The sequence below is a fragment of the Hyaena hyaena genome, unplaced genomic scaffold, assembly GCF_003009895.1.
Source record: "Hyaena hyaena isolate Hyena2069 unplaced genomic scaffold, ASM300989v1 scaffold_632, whole genome shotgun sequence".
NCBI classification, from domain to species: Eukaryota; Metazoa; Chordata; class Mammalia; order Carnivora; family Hyaenidae; genus Hyaena; species Hyaena hyaena.
Genome location: NW_024081263.1, coordinates 178,323 through 200,944, shown reverse-complemented (window position 1 = coordinate 200,944; position 22,622 = coordinate 178,323). Strand labels below are relative to the sequence as shown.

Genomic DNA, 22,622 nt, shown 5'->3' with positions numbered 1-22,622 from the left:
CGCCCACCCCTCTCCCTCTCGCCCTCCCTCTGCTCCCCCGCCCCCCACCAGGTCTGCCGCTCCCTCCTCCAGCACTGTCGCTCCCTCTTCAGCATTGTCGCCTCCTCTCTGGTCTGCCAGGGTGGCTCTCCCGTGGGTGGGGTGCCTCAGCCCGGGCCTGACACCCCCCCCCCCGCCCTCTCCGCAGACCTCACGTGGTGGGCGGCGGAGGCACCGACAAAGAAAAGGAGGAGTTTCGGGAGGCCAAGCCACGCTCCCTCCGCTTCACGTGGAGCATGAAGACCACGAGCTCCATGGAGCCCAATGAGATGATGCGGGAGATCCGCAAGGTGCTGGACGCGAACAGCTGCCAGAGCGAGCTGCACGAGAAGTACATGCTGCTGTGCATGCACGGCACGCCGGGCCACGAGAACTTCGTGCAGTGGGAGATGGAGGTGTGCAAACTGCCGCGGCTCTCTCTCAACGGGGTTCGGTTTAAGCGGATATCGGGCACCTCCATGGCCTTCAAAAACATTGCCTCCAAAATAGCCAACGAGCTCAAGCTTTAACAGGCTGCCGGGAGTGGGGGGCGACGGAGGCGGGCCAGCTGGACTTAGCTGCTGGGGCCGGGCTCCGACCCACCTGGGCGAGACTGCAGAGATGGATCGGTGTGTCTCCCCCTGCTGGCGCTTCTCCCCTCCCGCCCTTCTTGGTTTTTTTGGTTTTTTTTCTTCCATGTTTGGGGGGGGACAGGAGATGGTTCTTTCCCCCCAGCATTTGCCCCTGCCCAGAAAGCCTCCCCCTCCCCCCCACTCCCCCCACAGGAGGCCAAGGAAGGGGGGGGGCAGGGCTCCCCCTCGGTACTGCGGTTGCACAGAGTATTTCGCCTAAACCAAGAAATTTTTTATTACCAAAAAGAAAAAAGAAAAAAAAAAATCCCAGCGGCCACCTTTCCTCCCTGCCCCATCGGGACAGTCGAGACTGGATCTGTGGGGTTTCCCGGGAGGGTGGCTCAGGGCTGGAACACTCTCAGGCAAGAGTGGTGGAGTTCCCTGTCAGGCCCTCCGCCAGGCCCACTTTGGGCTTCTCCCCTCTCCTTCCCTCCTTCCCCTCCAAGCAAACCACCAGAGGTGGCCTTCCCCTGACCTCAGGCCCCAGGGCTGGAGAGGCCCTGACGCCCGGTCGGGGGCCGTGGGGGCGGGGCGCTGCGCAGCCCGGGGTGGGGGTGGGGGGCCTGCGGCTGCTCCGGGTTGGCAGGCGAGGCTGGGGGGGGGTGGGGCTCCAGCCACCTCCACACTGTATCCTCTGCCCCTCCTTCCCCAGAGCTGGGCATTTCCTTCCACAAGCTGCTGTGGGGACTTTTGTTCCCCTCCTCAAAAGTCTGTGCCATCTTCTCCCACCCCTCCTGGGTAGAAGGCGGGGCTGACCCCAGGGCTGGGAGAGGGGAGGGGACTGCAGGGCAGATGGGCTCCTCGGCCCCCAGGGGGCCGCCTGGGCTGCTAGTCTCCAGAACAGGGATGCTGGGCACTCTCCGTTATGGGAGAGCCTTTGTCTGAAAGCACAGCCCCTCACCATTCCTCCCCCCTGCCCCTTCATTGGCATTAATCTGGGCACCAGCTAGTTCCATAGCAGTGACTCCCCCTCACCACTCCTCTCTCGGCCTTGCCTTTTCTTCCTGACACTGTTGCCCCTCCTCTCAGGAGACACTGCCCAGGGCCTCCACGGCCCCCCTGGCAGGAGGCTGGGTAGGGCAGCAGGGCCAGGGCCAGGGCCAGGGCCGGGAGCATCTGCCCTCCGGGGGGTGGGGTGGGGGGGGCAGAGAGGCCTAGTGACTCCCAGCTCGCTAACCTCTTTGGCCAGTGTGGGAGTGGCTGGTTATGGGCGCTTGGCTGGTGGCGGCCGCTGCATCCCTTAATTTATTTCTCTGCTGTTTCTGTTCCTGAGAAATTGGGGGAGGGGGTCCTGCAGAGGCTGCCCCCGCCCTCACCTGAGTTGTACATTTTTTTGTGATGGGTTTTATTTTTTATTTTATTATTTTATGGTTTTTGTTTTTTTTTTGATTTATGATGACTCCACCCCTACTCATAACTCCCCCCTTTCCCAGCCCAGGCTCCAACCGGCAAGTGGAGCCCTTGGGGTCCCAGGAAGGGGCCTAGCCAACCTCAGCCCTCCTGCCCCAAGCCCCAACTGCTGGGGGTTCGGGCTCAGGCTCCGACCAAGGGCTCCCCCTCTCCCTTCTTCCCTCTCTTCCTCCCTCCCCATCCCTCCTGCCCAGTGGAACAGCCCGGGTGCTCTTCTGAGGGGCCTGGAGGGCATGGCTTGGCTCCCAGAGGGGGTGGTGGCCTGTGGGGGGGCCTCCCAGGCAAGGTGGCCCCTCCCCACCCACCCACCCCCCCTCACCCGCACTTAGTTTCTCCTCTGGATCAAACACGTAATAAAGAGAATGTTTGGAATCTGAGCTGCCTCCTTCTGTTTCTTCTCCCAGCCGGGCAGGGACCCAGGGCAGGGACCCAGTCCCCGAGGGCACAATGTGGCCCAGCCCGCCAGCCTTGCGGGACAGAATGGATTCCCGTCTGGGACCTGGGGGAGGCCAGTGCTGGGCGGCGGCTCCCTCCCACCCTCAGGGCACCGACAGGAAGCAAAGCCCAGGGCCCTCAACAGCAAGGAGAGAGAGCACTCTGTGAACTTGGAAGATTTTATTTATTTTTTAAAAACATTGAAAAATAAACCCATGTCTGCATATGTTCCCAGCCCTCCTTTCTCTAGGCTTCTGGGCAGTGGGTAGAGCGGGCACCCTCAGAGCTCCTCAGCGCTTCTGGGCAGGCTCCCGCCGCCCATCCAGTCCTGCCACGCTGAGGCCCCAAGGCACCTCTGCCCACCTCCCCCCCTCTAGCCCCCTCCCCACCTCACCCTGACTTATTGCTAAAAGACAGGAAAGAGGAAGAACAGCTCCTACACTGTCCTCTTCCCCCATCCCCCAAGCTAAGGTCACTACCCCCTCTACACAAAGGCCAAGGCCAAAGGCCAAGCCCCAGCAGACTAGGAGGCAGCCATTCCAGCCCCAGCCAGGAAGAGACAAGTAGCCTCAGGCCAGTTCAGAAGGCCCCTGAGTCCCAGGCACCCCTGGGGTGGGGGCAGAGACTCGGCTGCCCGTAACAAGTGTAGGACCCACAGGTCTAGACTGCCCGCTGGCAGCTCCAGGTCTTCGAAAGACCTGGCCAAGAGCTCTAGTCCCTTCTGTCTTCAGTGAAGCCAAAGGTGTCCAAGGACAGCCAGCCACGGGGTTCCGGGGCCCCTCAGGTGGGTGGAGGGCCGCAGGGCTCAGAGTGAGGGTGCCGGGGGCTCCAGAGGGGCTCCGATCAGGGTGGGCGGGGGCTGAGGGCCAGGGCGGGCACTGTGGCGGGAGGCAGCCAGAGCGGGGCGGATGAGAGGTGGCGGGGGCTGGTTGGGGGCCAGCCGGGGCTGGAGGAAGCGGCCCTGCTGGAGTGGGGGTGGCTGGCGGAGCAGAGTGGGAGCCGTCGGCAGAGGGGGCCTCAGCAGCGGGGGCGGCTGGGACAGTGAGGTGGGGGGCGGAGGAGGGGGCGGCACAGCGGGTAACGATCGGGGCACAGATGTCGACACGGACGTGATCTGCACCTGAGCGGAGAGAAGGGAGACCAGACTCGAGCGCGCCCTGGGTCCCCGTCCACAGAAGGAGCCCGGCTCCCTCTCCTCCCGTCCCCCAAGGCGGCTTCTTCCGACCCCTCCTCACCTCGTCGTCTTCCTCTAGGGCTGGGGCTGGCAAGGGGGCCCCTCTCCTCGACTCCTCCATGGGGACAGGAGCCCCGGGGGCCCCGTCCTGCTCGGCCTCCCACTCCTGCAGCACCTCCTCCAGATTGAAGCGGCGCCGGTAGCTCACGAAGAAGGTCTTCACCTGAGTCAGAGTCTTGTTCCCAATCACCTCTGCGATAGCCCCAAAGTCCTTGCCATACCTACGGATGGCTGTGAGGGTCAAAAGGGCAGCAGAGTGTGAGCGCCCCGTAGAACGAGTTCCTTCCCCGACCCTTCTCCTCCGCCCCAGCTTCTTGGAGGATGGGGGGAGATTCCTGGGGCTCTGCACGCTCCCCGCCGTCTAACCCACCTTGAACCGCCAACAGCTGCTCATCCGTGGTCCAGCGGGAGTTGAACTTGGTGTTGGCCTGGAGAGCAGGGAACATATCCTCTAGACTCAAAATTCAAAATTCGGGCAACAGAGGCCCCGCCCTCCAAGCGGACCTCCCCTTTCTGCTCCCCTTTCTGCTCTGCTCCACACCGGAAGCCACCTTACCTCAGGGGGGCGCAATGGGTCGATGCCACCCTCCAGCGCCTGGCGGAGGCTGCTATTGGTCTGCTTCATGCTTTGTACCTGAAAAGGCCAAGAAATGCCACGTTGAACTCTCCTGCCAGAGAGGCCACCGATACCAACTCTCGCCACGGCTCTACTGCCCAAAACAGCTCCGGCCGCCCCCTTTCCAGCACGCCCCTCCCTCAACAGCTCAGTAGGGGGAGACCCTGGGATTCTCCCCCACTCGCAGACCAGCTTGTATAAAAGACTCAGAAAAGAAGGCCACGGTTACTCAAAAGCCAAAGAGGACGGAGTAGAGGCAGGCTCGGCGCCTGCGCCACACCACACACCCTACCCCGCAGCTATTCCCAAAACGTAGTTCCCAGCCACCGGTCGCCCGCTCCACACGGCCCCTTCTTTTCTCAGGCCCTCACCTGGCGCTTGAGAGAGATGAGCTGCGAGTCAAGGCCTCGAAGCGTGAGGTTGGCAAGGTCGGGGCTCCCTGACACAGCAGTGAGGCCCTCGGGGCTCAGGTACATGCCCTTGGGTGGGCGACGCCGGGTTCGCAGCGGGTGGTGGCGGTACTGAGACCCCTGAGCCTCCTTCTTCCCAGGGCCTGGGCGGGTATTCAGGGGCCGAGAGGGCAGAGGCTGCCAGGGAAAGGAGAGGGGTGGGTGGTGAGGAGCCCCAGGATGAGGCAGGCCGGTAGGCAGGGCCAGACCAGCGCAGGGGCGGTGGGGGGGGGGGCTCACCTCTCTCTTGGGGTCTCCAGCATCCGGCTCTCCCTCACTCACGGCTCCCCGTCCCTCTTCGAGCTCATCACTATGACACAGGAGCCAGGGAGGGAGTAAGGCAGAGGCCAGGGCCCCCAGAGCTCAGCTTGCCCCGCCCCTGGGCCCCCGGGGCCCCCACCTGTCTTCTTTGTCTTTTCGGCCCCCCAGCCGCCGAGCCTGTCTGTCCATCACGCTGGTCCGGCTGCGGGTCTTCTTCCACGAGTAGTAATACTTTACCAGGCTGGGGATCAGCTTGTCGGGCAGCTGGAAAGACAATGCCAGGGGCTGGGACCCACCTAGGACCCTGGGCCCCGGGCGGGCTCATCAGAACAGAGGGGCTGAGGCCCGCTGGCCAGGGCGAATGGGCTTTTACCATCTGCTGGATCCGCTGGAAGCACTTGCCGTGGAAGCCAAAGGCCTGTTCAAACAGCACCTTGTCCTCCACGGTCCACTCGTCAGGGAATGGGGTGAAGTTGGCCAAGTCGGCCAGGGACTTCTCCACGTCGTGCTTGTGCCACAAGAGCATGCCCAGCGCCTGGCCCAGGACAGGGAACAACTCGTGCTCAGCTGCGCCCAGCCCCGTCCCGTCCCCGCCCCAAATCCCTGTGGGGCCAAGGCTCACCTGCTCGATGTTGTAGCCGTGCTTCTCCTTGGCCATGGCAATGTACTTGTCAACTGCGGGGGTGGGAGGGGCCCGGCAACGGAGAAGGGGTTACAACTCCTGACCTGAACCAGCCCAGACAGGGGCGAGGCCCCCTGAGCCCGAGCCCCAGGGCAGGGGCTGAACCCACACACCTCGGCCTCCAGCCCACTTCTGAGAAGAGCTGGCCACCAAATGGCACAGACTCCCCCCCCCCCGTCCCCGCCAAGCCCCCAGCTCCCAGAGATGGGAAGGAACCGGGGTCCCGCCCCACTCACGCTTGGCATCGGACACACAGTGGTTGGGCGACCACACGAGCATCCCCTTCAGTTCCTTGTTGCTGTAGCGTGCAGGGCTCTCTGAAAGGCCAGAGCGAGAAGGATGAGCCTGGCGGCACTGGCCTGGACCCACGGCCGCAGGGTGGCAGAGGAATGGGGCCCGTGAGGTGAGGCCCAGAAGGCAAGGAGGGACAGAGACCCAGACAGGAAGCCAGAGCAGGAAAACCAGCCACGCCATGGGCCACCCACCCCCGCCCGCCTGCTGGTCTGTCCTTCAAGCGGGCGCCAGCCAAGGGCTCCCCCAGGTGAGGCTCAGGGCCAAGCCATGGGCCCTCGGCTCCCCTCCCTTCGCCGCCTGTCCTGCCACTCACCAGGCTTGCACTCCGGAATTACGGCCTGGTAATTGGTTCCAACGCGGATCATGCTGTCTGTGGAGCCAGGGGAGGCAGTCAGGACTCCAGGGAGGGAGGGAGGGAGGCCGGGAGAATGTGGCAGGGGTGGTGGCGGCCCTGGGGTTCTCCTTCCTGACCATCCAGGGCCGCCACCTTCTAGAAGGCTCACTTTTCCCTGATCTTCCCCCTCAGTTACCCTCAGCCACCGAAGAAACTGGAAGACGGAGAGACCCTGCCTAGTCATAACCCATGGGGGGGGGGGGGTAGGGGAGAGAAGGGGCAGCAGCGATGGGGGGCGCAGAGGACAAGGGGCCAGTTTAGAGCCCAGACCAAGCAGAGCCCTTTGTTCTGGCTGGGGGGCGGGGGGGTGGGGGGGGAGAGGGTGCTGCCCCTAGACCTGGACCATAGCCCTGCAGGGAATCCAAGGCTCCTCCCCACCACATGAGCCTCACAGCTCGGTGTGGAAGTGTCTTTCCAGCCCCTGCCCCGGCCAGACCTCAGTCCCCTACAAGGTAACAAGGTATGAGCAGCCCAAACTGTGAAAAGGAGGGCCGCCTGAGTCCTTCGGAGGCTGAGGGCAGGGCGGGGGTGGGCAGGAACGCCTTCTTGGCAGCTAGGGGCCCAGCCTCCAGATTCCCAGTGCCGGCAGTCCCCAAGCTGCGGGAAGCAGCAAGCCAGAGGCTCCAGTCCTAGGAGGCAGGAGCCATCCGTCTAAGACGCCCGTGGTGGGCAACTCTCCCCCAGCCCCACTCGCGTCCCCGGTGCCGGTGCACCTTTAACCCTAGGCCGCCGGGCTCACCGTGCGAGTGCTCCTCCTCGCTGCTGTCATCCTCCGAGTGCGGCTGTCCGCCGTTGGGCGCCGTCTTGGCCCGGCTGCGGGACAGGATCCCGGAGCCCGCGCTCGGCTTCTCCATCACGGAGGGCATTACCCCGCCCCAGCTGCCCCGGGGGGCGCGGGAGCCTTCGGAGAGCGGCGGTGGTTGCCGCGCTCGCCTCGAGTGCCGTGCCCGGCCCGGCCTGGAGAGGTCGCCACTGAGGCTACGAGAGGCAGGAGGTCAGCGTGGCTAGGGTCCGGCGGGGCGGGAGCCCCGCGGACAGCTCAGCGCTCTCCGCGACCCCCACGGGCGAGGGCGTCAGAAAAGTTTGTGCAGAAGTGGGGTACGCGGGGGATGAGCGCAAGGTCCGGTGCGGCTGGGGCGCGCTCGCTCTGGACGCTCCACGGGCTTGGGGCTCCCCCGGAGAAGTCGGGGCGCCCTGCCTTTTGGGGCGCCTCCGAGCCCCACCGCCCTCCCGCCCACGCAGTTGAGCGAGCGGGCGCTGCGGCGCAAGTGGCGCCCCCCGCGGGCTGCGCGCCTCTCGGCTGCACCAGGATGCCCCAGTCCCCAGGCGGGGACCCCCGTCCCGACCAGACCCCTGCCTGCGACGGCAGGCGGCGGGGCTCCGGCGGTGGCGGCGGCGGCGGCGGCGGCGGGACGGCGCGCACGGCGCGCCGCGCTGGGCAGAGTTGCCGGGAGGCGGGCGGAGCGCAGCCGCGGGCGCCGCCTCGCACCCTCCCCGGCGCGCTCGCTCTCCCCGCCGCGCTCGGGCTGCTGCTCGCTCGCCCGCTCTCCGCCGCCGCTCGCTCCTCGCGCACACAATGAAGCTGCTGGCAGGGAAGTAGTGCCGGCTGCGGCCTCAGCACCCCTCCCCCAGCCGATGCCTCCGCCAGCTGAACATCTGGCCCCGGGGTGGGAGGGAGGGCCCGGGGGGCGGGGCCTGGGGGCCGGGGCTAGACCTCCAGGGGGTGGGGTCAGGACCCGGGTGGAGAGCTCTTCCCTCTGCGGGCCCCCGGGGCTCCCTGATTTTGCCCCTAGGGGAGACCCCGCTGCCCCCCAGGAGTAGCCGGGGGTCAGCTCCACCCACGCGCACACCGGCCCCGCACTCCAGTGGGCTCGGGTTACTGCCGCCTGCCCCGGGGGCCCTGAGGCCGCCTGCCCGCCCGCCCGGGTGGAGCCCAGCTTTTCCTTCCATTTCCCTTCCTGCCAAGGAACTCCCCGCCCCCCCCTTCCGCAAGGGGGACCCCCCTCCCTCTTGCGCCCTTGGGGGCCAGAGCGGATGGGAGGCCGGACAGGCGAGAAATGAATTCTTCCAAGAGCTACTGGGCCGAAGCCTGGCTTCTGGTGCATCTGTGGGTCCCCAGGGGTCACCTCGATTCCCTATGACTGCCGCAGTATGCACCCCCAAAACAGTGGCATGCGGGGCCTGGGGAGTGGGACGTGTTGGGGAAGGTCTGGACTGCAGGGAGTGGAAGGAGCTGGTCTCCTCCCCACTGGGTTCACTGTCACCCCAGCTGGGAGCAGCATCCCCCTCCCCCAGGACAAGCGCGGGCAGAGTGACAGACCGGGAAGCGGGTAGAGCGGCACAGACGGAGATGGGGGAGGGGGTGGGCAGAGACTTTCAAAGCCAGACCCAGCCACCCTGCCAGGCACACAAAGAGCCAGCGCACACACCGGCGGCGGCGGCTCTGAGCCTGCGAGCTGCGCCCGTGCCCGTCCCCGCCGCCCAGGGCACGTGCTGCAGCGCACACAGGCCGAAGCCCCCGCCCGCCGCCCCTCCCATCCGGAGCCCCAGATTCCTAGACACACCTCCACCCGGGCACACCCCGCTGTGCCCAGACAGAGCCGAGCCTGCGCTAGCACCCTCCTCTCCCTTCCCTTCCTCGGCCACTCTGTAATCAGATTCCTAAATTTAGAAGCAACCCAGGGCCCAGCCAGGGATCCCCGCCCCCACCCGCTGCCTGCGGCCAGCCGGCTGGGGTCCTGCGGTCCGGCCACGACCCGGCTGGGGCCGCGCGGTCCTGGGGGCTCCTGGGGGCGGCCGGGCAAAGTCAGGCACGACCCCACCCGGCTGCGGCGCTGGCGGGCCACATGGGGCCACCCAGCCCGCGGCCACGTTGCCCGCCACACCTCGGGCCAGACCTAAGGAGCCTTTTTCCTCCTCTTAAATCATGGCTTGGGCACCAAGCCCCAGGGTGGGGAGGTCTGCACAGAGGAGGAGAATGAATGGACCCAGGACAGGTCTGACCTAAGGGGGGTCTGCCGCAAGATGAAAAGAGTCTCCCAGCCTGACCCCTCCTGAGTGGCCAGGTGCCACCTCCCGGTGCCCAGCGCCTCCAATGCCCGCCTGCCTGTGCACAGCCTGCTCATACGATGGGAGCCTTCCATCTTGCCCACACCCGGCCCCCATTTAGGCAGGGCCTCACTTAGGCCCCCTGTGCCCCCACCTTTGCCCTCTTTCTGTACTCATACCGAGGGTCCAGGGCTCAGACCCTCACCCCGAGGCCTCAGCATCATGCTTATTTCGGCCTCCTTCCTCTAGGGCCGCCCCAGGTACCCCCAGCCACTGGCGTCCCTCCTTCTCAAGCACCCCTCCCCCCGTAAGAATCTCTTTCTGCTCTCCCTTCTCTCTAGAGCCTGGAGCTCAGAGCCAGAGAAAGATTCTGCTTTGGAGGTAGGGGCTAGGAGGGGAGGTTTATTCCCTGGAGCTGGGGGCGGGGATGGCGGGCAGTGTCTAGGCCCTGGTGCGATGAAGCTTCTGTCTGGGATGCGGGACATGACAAGGGAGGGGTACCGAGGAGTTGGGGGCAACCGTGGGGGGCCACAGTGTCCAGAGAGGAAGCATATTCCTAGTGAGCAACCCCCTCCCCAAGGGGCAATGGCGCAGGGTTAGGAGGGGGAGGGGCAAGGCCCCACCCTCCCACCTGCTGCCGCTGCCCCCTCCCCAGCTGGCCCCCTCTTTTGTGCAAAGCCACACAAAGGACAAGGGGCCCCGGCCGGCCTGGCCATCTGCTCCCAGCAGCCTGAAGGCTCTTAAAGAGACAGCACCCCCTCCCTGCCGCCCCGGGGCTGTGGGGCGGGGTGGAGCCACGGCTCCACTGGACCTGATCTCAGTGGAACCCCAAATCCCACCCACTTTTTCCAGGCTCCCCCAGCCTCCAGGTCAGGAATCATCCTCTCCCCCCCACCCCACTCTAGGCCAGGGCGCCGAGGTGCCACGTGGCCAGGAGCATGGGGGTGCGGGAGGGGAGAGTCGCTGAGAGGCAGCCCGGGGACCAGCCCCTCCTCCCCTCCAGCCTTAGGCGTCGGAGGGGCCAGCCACGCTCGGTAGCACAGCACTAGGAACTGGGGTCCCTCACCTCCCTGAGGCCACCTCTGAGCTTTGTGAGAACCGCTGGTCTCTGGGAATCACCTCCCCGCCATTTTCACTGAGGAGCTCCCACTCACCCTTCCTCGGGGAGGATGACAGAGCCTTCGTTTTGAGGGCTGCGGGCCAGGATGGCAGCCCATCGCCTTGCAGCAGCCCCGTGATCGGGACACATTTATTTCCTGCATTTCCCAGTTGAGAAAACTGAGGCTTTGCTCAGCCTTGCCCTCCCTCCCGCCGCCGCCGCCACCACCACCACCACCACCACCACCGCGGGGCCTCCAAAGCCATGAGCCCTGTCTGAAGCCTGCCTTCCTCTCCTGGCCCCTGAGATCCTTGGGGAAGCCAGACTGCATCCCCGCTTGGTGCTTTTGCCACGCTGCTGAGGCGCCCAAGTTTACATTATTTGTGCGATTGTTTATTTCCCGTCTGTCTCCCTGCTGGGCTGCGGGCAGGGACCGCGTCCACTGTGTTCCCTGTGTGCTCAGTACCTGGCATACAGCAGGCACTCAATATTTGCTGAATGACTAAATGCCAGGAGCCCCCCCAGAAAGCTTCCTCTTCCCTGGCTTCCTCTGTCTTCTGCTTGTTGGGCACCTTGCCTCCTCCCTCCTCAAGGTGAGGCAGAAGGGACAAAGGTTGAACAGGGATGCTGGGAGAGAAAAGGAGGGTGACCTTGAGAGAGCCACTGGGCCTCCCCTCACATCTCCCTCCTCCCAAAGGCGGGGGCAGCTCCAGCCAATCCTGAACCCGCAGCCCTGCCAGACAGACTGGGACTGTCCCGAGCTCTGGCCCTGCGAGGCTGGCCGCTGTGGTGTGGTGCCTGGGACCCTGGCCAGGCCCTCCTCGGTGGCCACAGCCAAGGGGCTAAGCTTGGGGAAGGAGGAAGGCAGGCGGGAGGGGCCCCGGGGTGGGGGAGGGAGGTTGGCAGAATCTAAGCTGAAACCTGGCTGAGCACTTGGGGGAGCTCAGGGGAGGGTGCTTCCCTGGGCTGGAGGCCTGGGGGCAGATGAAGCCGGGGAAACAGAAAAGACGGCCTACAGCATAGAGGGGGCGTGGGGTGCTCCCTCCAGGGCCCGCCACCCTTCAGTCCTGCCCAGACGGGAATTCGATTCCTCCCCCTCGGCTCCCCAAGCCCCTTGGGGTCATTGGAAGGCTGTGTGGCCCCAGGGGCTGCCCTCCCCCTCTCTGGGCCGCGTTAGTAATCCCCTGCACTGGCCTGCACTCCCACCCAGGGTGGTGAAGCTGAGAGAAGGTGACAGAGGTGACAATCCGGTGCTTGGCACTGCCTCAGCGCTGTGGCTGCGCGAGGAGGGAGGTAAAGGGGGTGAGGCAGGCGCATCTGTGAGTGTGGCGCTGGGGGAGGGCAGAGCAGAGCCAGGCGGGAGGTCAGCAAGGAGACCCCGGGCTTCCTGACACCCACGCCGAGGAAATCTGACTCCCTGAGCAAAGCAGGAACTGGGGAGGAAGGATCAGCAAGACCTCAGTTCAGAGAGACACGAGAAGGCGACAGGAGCTCCCTGGATCCCTGCGGGGGGGAGCTTCCAGACCCTGCAGCCAGCTCTGTTTCTCCGGAAGCCAGGGAGGGGGCCTCCCCTCGCCCTCACCTGGGCAACAGCCGGCGCCCTCTGGCGGTGACAGCATGGACCAAGGGGTCCCACCTCAGCCTGGCCACCCCTGTCCTCCCGGGGAGGCTGAGCCTGGCACCCGGAACAGCCCATTCTCCGGGGGTAAGCGTCTGGGATCAAGGGGTCCCCCCGGACCATTTGGAGCCACTGAGCTTTAGATCCAGTCGGCAGCAAGCCTGCTTGGCCCAGAGCCACCCAGAACCTCCCAGAACAAAGTCAGGTGGAGCAGAAACCCCTAGAGAAACAGCAGAGGAGACAAGAATAGCAGGGAAAATGCAGGCGCAATGCAGGCTACAGAGCTCAGATCTGGAGTGAGTCCTGGCTCTGCTGCTTGCTTGCTGTGTGGCCCGAGCGGAGAAACTTGGCCTCTTTGAGCCTCCGTCCGTCCATCTCTCAAAGAGAATGACATCTGGCTATTGGGAGGATCCGACGTCATCCCATGGACTGTAATTAGAGCCTCCATCAATGCTAGTTTCCCTCTAAAGCAGGGGTGCTCTAGAGCAGACCCCCCCCCAGCAGGGCTGGAAACCCCCTCTCTGCTCTGAGGTAGCCCACGCTCTGTGGACCACCTGAAGGCCATTGCCCCCCAGGGCTCCTGGGTCTGATCTTGAAGCTAAAAGCTCTTCCTCTGTGACTCCTGACATCCTCTCTTCCCACTCCAGGTTCCTGCCTTGAGTCTGAGCTCTCTAATTCAGCACACACAGGCAGCTGGATACAGATCCTTTTTCTTTTAAGATTGAAAAAGACCTTTGTAAGGTTTATTTTGTGCACACACGTGGGGGAGGGGCAGAGAGCGAGGGAGACAGAGAATCCCAGGCAGGCTCCACATTGTCAGTGCAGAGCCTGACGCAGGGCTCGAACTCACGAACCACGAGATCACAACTTGAGCCAAAGTCAGATGCTTCATTGACTGAGCCACCCGGGTGCCCCAAGATTTTTTAATTTCTAAGTAATTTCTACACCTAGTGTGGGGCTTGAACCTACAGCCCTGAGATCAAGACTCCGTCGTATGATTTACCGACTGAGCCAGCCAGGCGCCCCCGATCCTTTTTTTTAAAGTAATCTCTAGATCCAGTGTGGGACTGGAACTCAGAACTCCATGATCAAGAGTCGCATGCTCTTCCCACTGAGCCAGCCAGGCATCCCTACGGATACAGATTCTTAAATACTGCTTGGATCGTGGCCCATTCCTGCTCAATAACCTTCCATGGCTCCTGCTTGCCTTCCAGGCAAAGTTGGAACTTCTCCCCCAGCCGGGGACCCAAGGGCCTTCTAGCCTGTTTCTGATCCAGCCAAGCAGGTCTGCTCACCATCTGCTGAGCCGTACCTGGTGCCCCAGGTGCCCCATCCACCCTGCAAACACTGGCCCAGCCTGCTATTTGCATGTCCTGTGCCCAGCCCCTCCCTGGAGACAGCTGGCACCTGTAAGCAGCTCTGCCCTGACAGGGCACATCCAGGGGCCCCCCGGCCTAGCCGCCAGCAACCTTCCTGCCCCCTCCCGCTCCTCCTCCACCACCCCACCTGCTGCGTGGCTCTCAGCACATGACCTTGCCTCCCACTTCCAGAAGAATCGAGGCCACCCGGCAGGAACCCCCTCCAAGGCCTGCCCTCACGCCCAGGGATTCAGCTCCGTGCCCCTCCCTTCTGAGTGTACCTGCACCTTCCCTCTCCAAGGCCAACTCACCCCCAGGCTCCCACATCTCCCCCTCCACTAATGCAAGGGCGCACACGCCTGAGTCCTTGCTCCTCCCTCCTCACTGTCCTATCCCTCAGAACACCAACCAGCTTAAGCCCCTCCTCCCTAAACCCCCCACACGCCCCGGACACCAACACACACACGCACGCACACGCACGCACATGCACACGCATCCATCCCATGTTCACCTTCAGCCACCCTTTCAGCTAAGCAACTGCTGCCTTCTCTCTCTCTTTTTCCAAGCTGGGCGTCTTAAAAGAGTTGTTCACACCCTTTCTCCTTGCCTTCCTCCCACTCACTCTCCAACCCACCGCAGCGCTGTTTCACCCTCCGCCACTCTGCAGAGACTGTTCTTGCCAAGGTCACCAGTGGCTGTTATCTCTAAACCCAAAGGACGCTTGCCAGGCATGGTCTCCGGCCACCTCTGAGCCGACTGGACAGAGAGGGCCATCCTGCTCCTGGACGTGAGCTCCCCACAGCCTCCCCTCCTGCCTGCCGCCCAGCCCTTACTGTTGATGCTTCAGTCCACATCCTTAACTCCTGGGCTGTGGACTCTCCAACCTCCATCTACCCCCATCCCAGGCTCTGGACCCCCATCTCCAGCCAACCAACGGCCTTCTGGGCATCTGCCCTCAGTCATCTCAGGCTCCTTGTGCTCGGCCTGTCCCAGAACAGATCTCAGCCTCTTGACCACACGTTTGCGTTGCCTGCTCTGCTCTTACTCACCCTTCCTACACCGGGACCCAGAGTAGAACAGGGGGGCTGCCCCGCACCCCTCTCTGCTTCACTCCCAGATCCAATAGTGTCCAGTTTCTGTCAGTCCCCTCCCTCGTGGCCATGCCTGCCTCCCCATCCCTGAACCAGCCTCCGAGCAGCCGGCCTCCCTGCCTCCTCTCCTGCTCCCCTCTATTCTTCATTCATCAGCCAAGGTGATCTTTCTCAAATCCAGTCTGATCGACTCAGTCCTCTGCTTCTCGTTACCCTTGGCTTGAGCTCAGGCTCCTGAGCATGATGCTTCTTCAAAATCTGACCTCCTCACATCCATTCCCCCTTTGCCTTTCTCTTTTAAGGGTCTGTGTGGTGGTGCTGTGGAGCTGCTCCCCAACGTCAGCCTTTCCCAAGACCCTGGACACCATGATTGGTCGAGAAAGGGGACTAGCAGCCCAATCATCACATTAAAAATGTGGGATGAAGGCCAGGAAGCTGAGCCATGAGTGTTGGCCGTTGGCTGCCATCTTTGATCCCCAAGGAAACCCAGCACTATGGAGGGCACCACAAAGAGATGGAAAAAAACTGGTTTCTCAGCAACTTCTTTTTTTTTTATTTTTTAACATTTTTTATTTATTTCTGAGAGAGACAGCGTGAGAGGGGGAGGGTCAGAGAGAGAGGGAGACACAGAATCTGAAACAGGCTCCAGGCTCTGAGCTGGCTGTCAGCACAGAGCTCGACGCGGGGCTCGAACCCACGAACCGCAAGATCATGACTGAGCCGAAGTTGGCCGCCCAACCCACTGAGCCACCCAGGTGCCACCCCCCCCATCAGGGGCATCTTTGAGCTTCTGGATCAACTCAGCTGAAGCCACTAAACCTCTGAACTTCCCGTCATAGGAGCCAATACATTCCCTTGATTGTTTGAGGCTGGTTGATTTCAGTTTTCCGTCACTTGCAACCACAGCCTCCGAAACAATGCGTCTCTCAACACAACCCCACTTGAACATGAGCTTTCGTCACGTTCTATCCAACAACCTGCAATTCCTTTGGAATCTTTCCATGTGTGATTTCTCATACCTGGAATGCTGCTCCTTTTCGTTGTTGACCAATTCTTGTTTGAGCCAAGTTCAGCTCTCACCTGGTCTAGGACACCTGCCCCCAACCCCCAACACTGACAGCATGCTAATGGAAGCACCTGTGCGTTACCTGGCTGCTCCTCCCCTGCAGCTGTAAGTGCAGAGAGCAGGGGCGTCTGTCTGTCACGAGTGCGTCCCCAGTGCCTCACCCAGCTCCACACCAGCCAGCAAAGGGCTCCCCAGTGACCCAGCTCAGATCTCCCAAGCACAGCTTCCTCAAGGAAGCCCTCCTGACTGTCCTGTCCCCTCTAGCTCTGCAGGTACCTACACTGCCGGATCCTGGGAAATTGCTTCTGCCAAATCGCCCCTGATTTTCCTGTCCTATCTGGAGCTCCTTGTAGGCAAAGACTTAATCAAACAATAGGAAGAGGCAAGCTCTTTTTTTTGTTTAAGCTTATTTATTTATTTATTTATTTATTTATTTATTTAGAAGAAAAGCCAGAGGGGCATAGGGACAGAGAAAGAAAGAGAGAGAGGGAGAGAGAGAGAGAATTCCAAGCAGGCTCTATGCTGTCAGCGCAGAGCCCGATGCTGGACTCGAACTCCTGAGTCGTGAGATCATGACTTGAGCCAAAACCAAGAGTTGGATGCTTAACCTACTGAGCCACCCGGGCGGCCCGGGAAGAGCCAACTTTTTATGATAATATAACAGCCAACTTAACTGAGTGCCCATTATTTGTTTGCAGCTACAGCCTCAGATCCTAGATTAATAACAAATACCTAGTAGATGCTTGGTAACTATTGTTGAATACGTTAGTAAATGAATACACAAATGAATGCTTGTAGGTACGAGCCACAGATTGCAAAATGCCTCACCTAACTTCTCACATGTCCCCCCACCCCCAGTAGCCCTATGAGGTGCATATTCTAATTATCTTCATTTCACAGGTGAGGACCTGAGGCTTCACAAGATGACCTGCCTAAGATCACACAACTTGAAAGTGGCAGAGGTGGGGGCGGGGCTCCTCGGTGGCTCAGTCGGTTGGGCGTCTGACTTTGGCTCAGGTCATGATCTCACGGCTTGTGGGTTCAAGCCCCGCATCGGGCTCTGTGCTGACAGCTCAGAGCCTGGAGCCTGCTTCAGATTCTGTGTCTCCCTCTCCCTCTGCCCTTCGCTCACTTGCGCGTGTGCACACGCACATACATTCTCTTTCTCTCTCTCTCTCAAAAGTAAACATTAAAAAAAAAAGAAAAAAAAGAAAAGAAAGTGGCAGAGTTGGAATTGACCTCAAGCCAGCTGATGGCAGAGCCCTGTTTTCATGTCCCTGTGTCCACATCCTTTCGGTGAAGGTGCCTTTGCCTGTTCCTCCTGATAAGAGGAAATAGCCTTTTAATGGCGATGTGGAGGTCATGGTCACCACTATCAGAGCTCAGGGGTCATCATGGCCCCAGATGAATCTCATTTCTCAGCTCTGTCTCTTGCATGCAGCAGAAGGTTTCCCCTCATGGGGCACCTGGGTGGCTCGGTCAGTCAGACATCCGACTCTTGATTTCAGTCCAGGTCATCATCTCATAGTTCATGGGATCGAGCCCCACACCAGGCTCTGAGCTGACAGCACAGAACCTGCTTGGAATTCTCTCTCTCTCTCTGCCCCTCCCCTGGTCTCTAAATAAATAAATAAACTTTAAAAAAAAAAAAGGTTTACCCTCATGATCACTAAGTGGCTACAGTTACTCCAAGCATCCCATCCTTCTTTTTTTTTTTTTTAACTTTTTTATGTCCTTATTTTATTTTGAAAGACAGAAACAGAGGGCAAGCGGGGGAGGGGCAGAGAGAAAGGGAGACACAGAATCTGAAACAGGCTCTAGACTCTGAGCTGTCAGCACAGAGCCCGACACGGGGCTCAAACCCATGGACTGTGAGATCATGACCTGAGCCGATCTTAACCGACTGTGCCACCCAGGTGCCCAAGCATCCCATCCTCGAAGGACAATTTCCAGAGTCGGGAGGGAAGGGTCATAGGGTCAGGGTTTTCTCCTTGGCCTCTTTCTTTATCAGGGAGAAAACCTTTTTTCAGGGATTCCTGAGCAGGCTCAGGCTCCTTAAACGAATCCTTGGCAAAAAGATTCCCATGCTCGCATCAGAGCCATTATGGTTGTGCCCCCAACACACCTGCAGCTCTGGGGTCACCTGACGTGACATCCAGGTGTCTCCACCCATTAACTGAACAGAGTTGGGGCTCTGTTAGCAGAAGGAGGCATGGCTCTTGAGTGGAGAGGCAACTCTCCTCCCCCACCCCTCCTGAAACAGCACCCTCTCTCTATTGCAGCATTCAGAAATACTCACTGCCTGGGGCGTGAGTTCGAGCCCCACATCGGGCTCTCTGCTTTTAGCGCAGAGCTCACTTTGGATCCTCTGGCCCCCTCTCTCTCTTTCTGCCCCTCCCTGCCCCTCAGCCCCTTCCCCGATCACACTCTCTCTCTCTCTCTCTCTCTCTCTCTCAAAAATGGATAAACTTTGGGGCGCCTGGGTGGCTTAGGCGTCCAACTTTCACTTAGGTCATGATCTCGCGGTTCATAGGTTCGAGCCCCACGTCGGGCTCTGTGCTGACTGTCAGCTCAGAGCCTAGAGCCTGTTTCAGAGTCTGTATCTCCCTCTCTCTCTGACCCTCCCCTGCTCATGCTGTCTCTCTCTCTCTCTCCTAGAAATAAATAAAAATATTTTTAAAAATGGATAAACTTTAAAAGAAAAAAAAGAAAGAAAAGAAATACTCATTGGCTGAACTCCAAACAAAAGAAGGAGGAAGGGGTAGGAGGTGGGGGAAGCCTCCTTCCTGGCCGACATGGACCCTGGACCTGGAGTCGTGGCCCCCAGGCGCCCACCTTTCCTAAGATGAGACCAGCAAAGAAGGCTGCAGCTCCTGATGGAAGGTAGGCTCACGGGGCCGAGTGCATGCAGGGACCGATAACCCAGAACACGCAGACAAGTGGTAGATTATGAACTGTTGTAGGTTAGATGTATGGAGTCATTCATTCAACAAGCATTTATTGGCCATTGTCTCCTCCTCCACGAAGTCCGTACAGGTGGGCAGACTGCATGGAGCTTGCTGATGGGACTCTGAGTCCGCACTTGGCTTCAGGCAGAAAGGATGCCAAGAAGGATTAGTAATGTCTGTCGTGAACACAAAATGGGGGTGGGGGGAGGCAGAGAGAAGGAAAGAGGCCCCGAAAGAGAGTGAATTACGGGCAGAGAGACCTTGGCCCCAAAGACAGGGTCCTCAGAGTTTATGGGCTGAATTGTGCCTTCCCCCAAAATTCCCGGGTTCAGGTCCTAACCCCTAGTACCTCAGAATGCGACCTAATTTGGAGATAGGGTCTTTATAGACACAACCAGATTAAAGTGAGGTAATTAGGGTGGGCCCTCGTTCAATAGGACTGATGTCCTTATAAGAAGGGGGGGAGCGCCTGGGTGGCTCATTTGGTTGGGCATCCGACTTTGGCTCAGGTCATGATCTCACGGCTTGTGAGTTCAAGCCCCCCGTCAGGCGCTGTGCTGACAACTCAGAGCCCAGAGCCTGCTTCGGACTCTGTGTCCTCTCGCTCTGCCCCTCCCTCACTCATGCCCTGTCTGTCTGTCTCTCTCTCTCTAGAATAAATAAAACATTAAAGAAATTATTTTTAAAAAAGAAGGGGAAATTTGGACACCGAAATCCATACAGGAAGAATGCCACATGATCATGAAGAACCCCAAAGCTTCTGTGAGCCAGAATCTCAGGAATGATTTCATTAAGTGATTCTGCCTTGGGATCTCCCATGGGGTGACCGTCAAGGTGTTGACTGGGGCTTCAGTCATCTTAAGTCTTGACCAGTGTGGGACAATCATCTTCCAAAGTGGCTCACTCACTTGGTTAGCAAGTCGTGGCCGGCTGTCCGTGAAAAACCTCAGTTCCTCACCATATGGTCTTCTCCATGGTGCTGTTCATGCATCTGGAAAGCAGGGCACCTGGCCTCCTCCCAAGAGAGCGATTCCAGAGACTCAGGCAAAAGCTTGGCCTCTAGTTTCATAGCCTAGTCTTGGGAATCACAAGCCGTCACTTCTTCAGTACTTTACTGCCACATAAGTCAGCCCTAGTTTGATGTGGGAGGGGACAGTATAAAGGCACTCATGCAAGGAGGTAAGGGTCCCTGGGGCCATTTTGTTGTCTGGCTGCTACAGGCTGGGCAAGAATTCTAGAGGGTTCTGGTGGCAAGAGTCATGAAGAGTCTCCTAGATGGAGCTTGGGAAAGACAGAGCCTAGGGAGTGTATTAGTTTCCTGGGACTGTTCTAACAAAGTCCCCCCAAACTGGATGGCTTAAAATACCAGCAATTTGGGGGCGCTGGGGTGCCTCAGTCAGTTAAGCATCTGTCTTTGGCTCAGGTCACGGTCTCACAGTTTGTGAGTTCAAGTCCCGCATCAGGCTCTCTGCTGTCAGTGCAGAGCCCACTTAGGATCCTCTTTCTTTTTCTCTCTTTCTCTCAAAAATAAACATTAAAAAAAAAAAACTGGGGCACCTGAGTGGCTCAGTCGGTTGAGCGTTGGACTCTTGATACGGGCTCAGGTCATGATCTCATGGTCTGTAAGATCAAGCCCCACGTTGGGCTCTGTATTGACAGCATGGAGCCTACTTGGGATTCTCTCTCTCCCTCTCTTTCTCTGCTCCATCCCCACTTGCTCTCACTTGGTCTCAAAATAAATATTCTTTAAGTTTATTATTTTGGGGCGTCTGGGTGGCTCAGTCGGTTAAGTGTCTGACTTCGGCTCAGCTCATGATCTCAGGTTTGTGGGGTCGAGCCCCGCGTCGGGCTCTGTGCTGACAGCTAGCTCAGAGCCTGGAGCCTGTTTGAGATTTTGTGTCTCCCACTCTCTCTGAACCTCCCCTGCTCACACTGTCTCTCTCTCTCTCTCAGAAATAAAATATTTAAAAATTTTTTTTAAGTTTAGTTTTTATTTTTTTAAGTTTATTTATTTATTTATTTTGAGAGAGAGAAAGTACAGGTCATGGAAGGGGAGAGAGAGAGGGAGAGACAGAAAATTGAAGGCAGGCTCCATGCTGTCAGCACAGAGCCCCATGCAGGGTTCAAACCCATGAACTGTGAGACAATGACATGAGCCGAAGTCAGATGCTTAAATGTTTATTTATATAAACATTTTTTTTTTTAGTTTGGAAAAAGGCAGCTGGGCGACTCACTCAGTTGAGCATTACTCAACTCAGGTCATAATCTCACGGTTCGTGGGTTCGAGCCCCACATCAGGATTTGCCCTGACAGCACGAAGCCTGCTTTGGATTCTCTGTCTCTCTCTGCTCCTCCTCTGCTCAGACTCAAGCTCTCTCTCTCAAAAATAATTAAACATTAATTTTTTTTAATATTTAAAAATTAAAAAAAACAATAGCGATTTCCTCATAGCTCTGGAGGTTAGAAGTCCAATAAACAAGGCATTGCTGGCAGGGTTGATTCCTTTTAGAGGTTCTGAGGGACAGTCCTTTCCATGATGGCTCCCGGACATCCTGGGCATTCCTTGTCTTGGAGCTGTGTCACTACAATCTCTGTCTTCCTTTGGTCACCTCCCCTGTGTGTGTGTGTCTCAACCCACTCTCCCCTTTCTCATATAAGGACACCAGTCATTGGATTTAGAGCCAACCCTAAATCCAGGATGACCTCATTCTGAGCCCCCTAACTTAATTACATCTGTAAAGACCCTATTTCCAAATAAGGTCACAGGCATAGGTACCAGGCGTTGGACTTAAAGCATAACTTTTTGGGGGACACTATTCAAGCCACTGTAAGAGGCATCTCTGCGGAGGAAATATTTGATGCCACGACCCACTATCTCCATCTGCTTCGGCTCAGCTATCATCTCTAGGAAGCCTGCTTCCTTTGTGGCCCATAGCACCTTGTGCCCACTACCATCCCTGCCACCATTATTCCTTCAGCTGACATTTATTGAGTACTTACTCCATGTCAGGCACTGAGCTGGGCCCCAGGGCTACAGCAGTGAGAGTTGCCAAATTTAGTGTACAAAAATACGGCGGGGGTGGGGGTGGAGCAGTGAAGGCAACAGGGCTTGAACTCGTGACTCTGAGCTCAACACTTGAGCGCTGAGATCAAGAGTCACATGCTAGAGGCGCCTGGGTGGCTCAGTCGGTTAAGTGTCCCAGCTTCAGTTCAGGTCATGATCTAGTGGTTCGTGAGCTCGAGCCCTGCGTCGGGCTCTGTGCTGACAGCTCAGAGCCTAGAGCCTACTTTGGATTCTGTGTCTCCCTCTCTCCACCCCTTCCCTGCTCGTGCTCTCTCTCTCTCAAAGAATAAATAAACTCTAAAACATTAAAAAAAAAAAAAAAGAGTCAGATGCTTAACCAACTACTCAACCATACCCAGTGTGGAGCCTATTTACATAAATAAATAAGTAAGTAAATAAATAAATAAATAAATAATAAGAGGCACCCAGGTTAATCTGAATTGCAGATAAAGAGTGAGTTTAAGTTTGTCCCTGTCCCGTGTACTGTGTTTGGCCAACCCTGACAGCAGTGGAGGGGGGAAGGGAGCACAGCCCCCAGCCACAGGAAGCCCATGGTTTTGGGGGGGAGATGGCTGTAGTGAGTGGCCTAGATGCTGTGTGAGCGGGAGGAACGGACATGGGGAGGCCCCCATGAAGTGTGCCCAGGCCCTGGCAGGGAGAGAAGGCTCGTAATATCCAAGCTGGGACCCCAGGGGTGAAGACCAGAGAGGGTTTCTGGTGAAGCGAAGAGCAGGGCCAAAGTCCTGGCGTGGAGAGGGGGCCCTGTCCAGGTGCGCGGGGACCGAGCACGCCGCCCCTAGCCCCTAACCTAACCGAGGCTGGGACCTCAGAGTGCCTAACTGGCCTGACCGGATGTGCATTTTAGAGAAAGGGGGATGTGCGGCATCGCAAATGCGGGGAAAAGA

The 22,622-nt window shown here is 59.1% G+C and overlaps 2 protein-coding genes across 10 annotated transcripts in view; one reads left to right on the top strand and one right to left on the bottom strand.

Annotated features, from left to right (window-relative positions):
- Positions 1 to 2,437, top strand: part of MARK2 (microtubule affinity regulating kinase 2) — a 59,058-nt gene extending 56,621 nt beyond the window's left edge. For all 8 annotated transcript variants that reach the window (XM_039257726.1, XM_039257731.1, XM_039257728.1 and 5 more), the window contains one exon: positions 188 to 2,437. In XM_039257726.1, the coding sequence (XP_039113657.1) occupies positions 188 to 548 (361 nt within the window). In that variant the 3' untranslated portion in view covers positions 549 to 2,437. The remainder of the gene's footprint in view (positions 1 to 187) is intronic.
- Positions 2,438 to 2,940: 503 nt separating this feature from the next.
- RCOR2 (REST corepressor 2) lies at positions 2,941 to 9,034 on the bottom strand. 2 transcript variants are annotated; one of them, XM_039257655.1, is made up of 13 exons: positions 8,990 to 9,034; positions 7,165 to 7,403; positions 6,345 to 6,401; positions 5,974 to 6,054; positions 5,678 to 5,730; positions 5,429 to 5,590; positions 5,195 to 5,319; positions 5,035 to 5,104; positions 4,717 to 4,932; positions 4,286 to 4,363; positions 4,100 to 4,157; positions 3,731 to 3,960; positions 3,220 to 3,615 (listed from the first exon to the last, which is right to left on the bottom strand). In XM_039257655.1, the coding sequence occupies exons 2-13, from the start codon at positions 7,289 to 7,291 to the stop codon at positions 3,301 to 3,303; spliced, it is 1,572 nt and encodes a 523-aa protein (XP_039113586.1). In that variant the 5' UTR covers positions 7,292 to 7,403; positions 8,990 to 9,034; the 3' UTR covers positions 3,220 to 3,300. The 2 variants fall into 2 exon arrangements, with proteins under 2 accessions (XP_039113587.1, XP_039113586.1); XM_039257656.1 differs by lacking the exons at positions 3,731 to 3,960; positions 8,990 to 9,034 and having other exon boundaries at positions 2,941 to 3,615; positions 7,165 to 7,806.
- Positions 9,035 to 22,622: the final 13,588 nt, after the last annotated feature.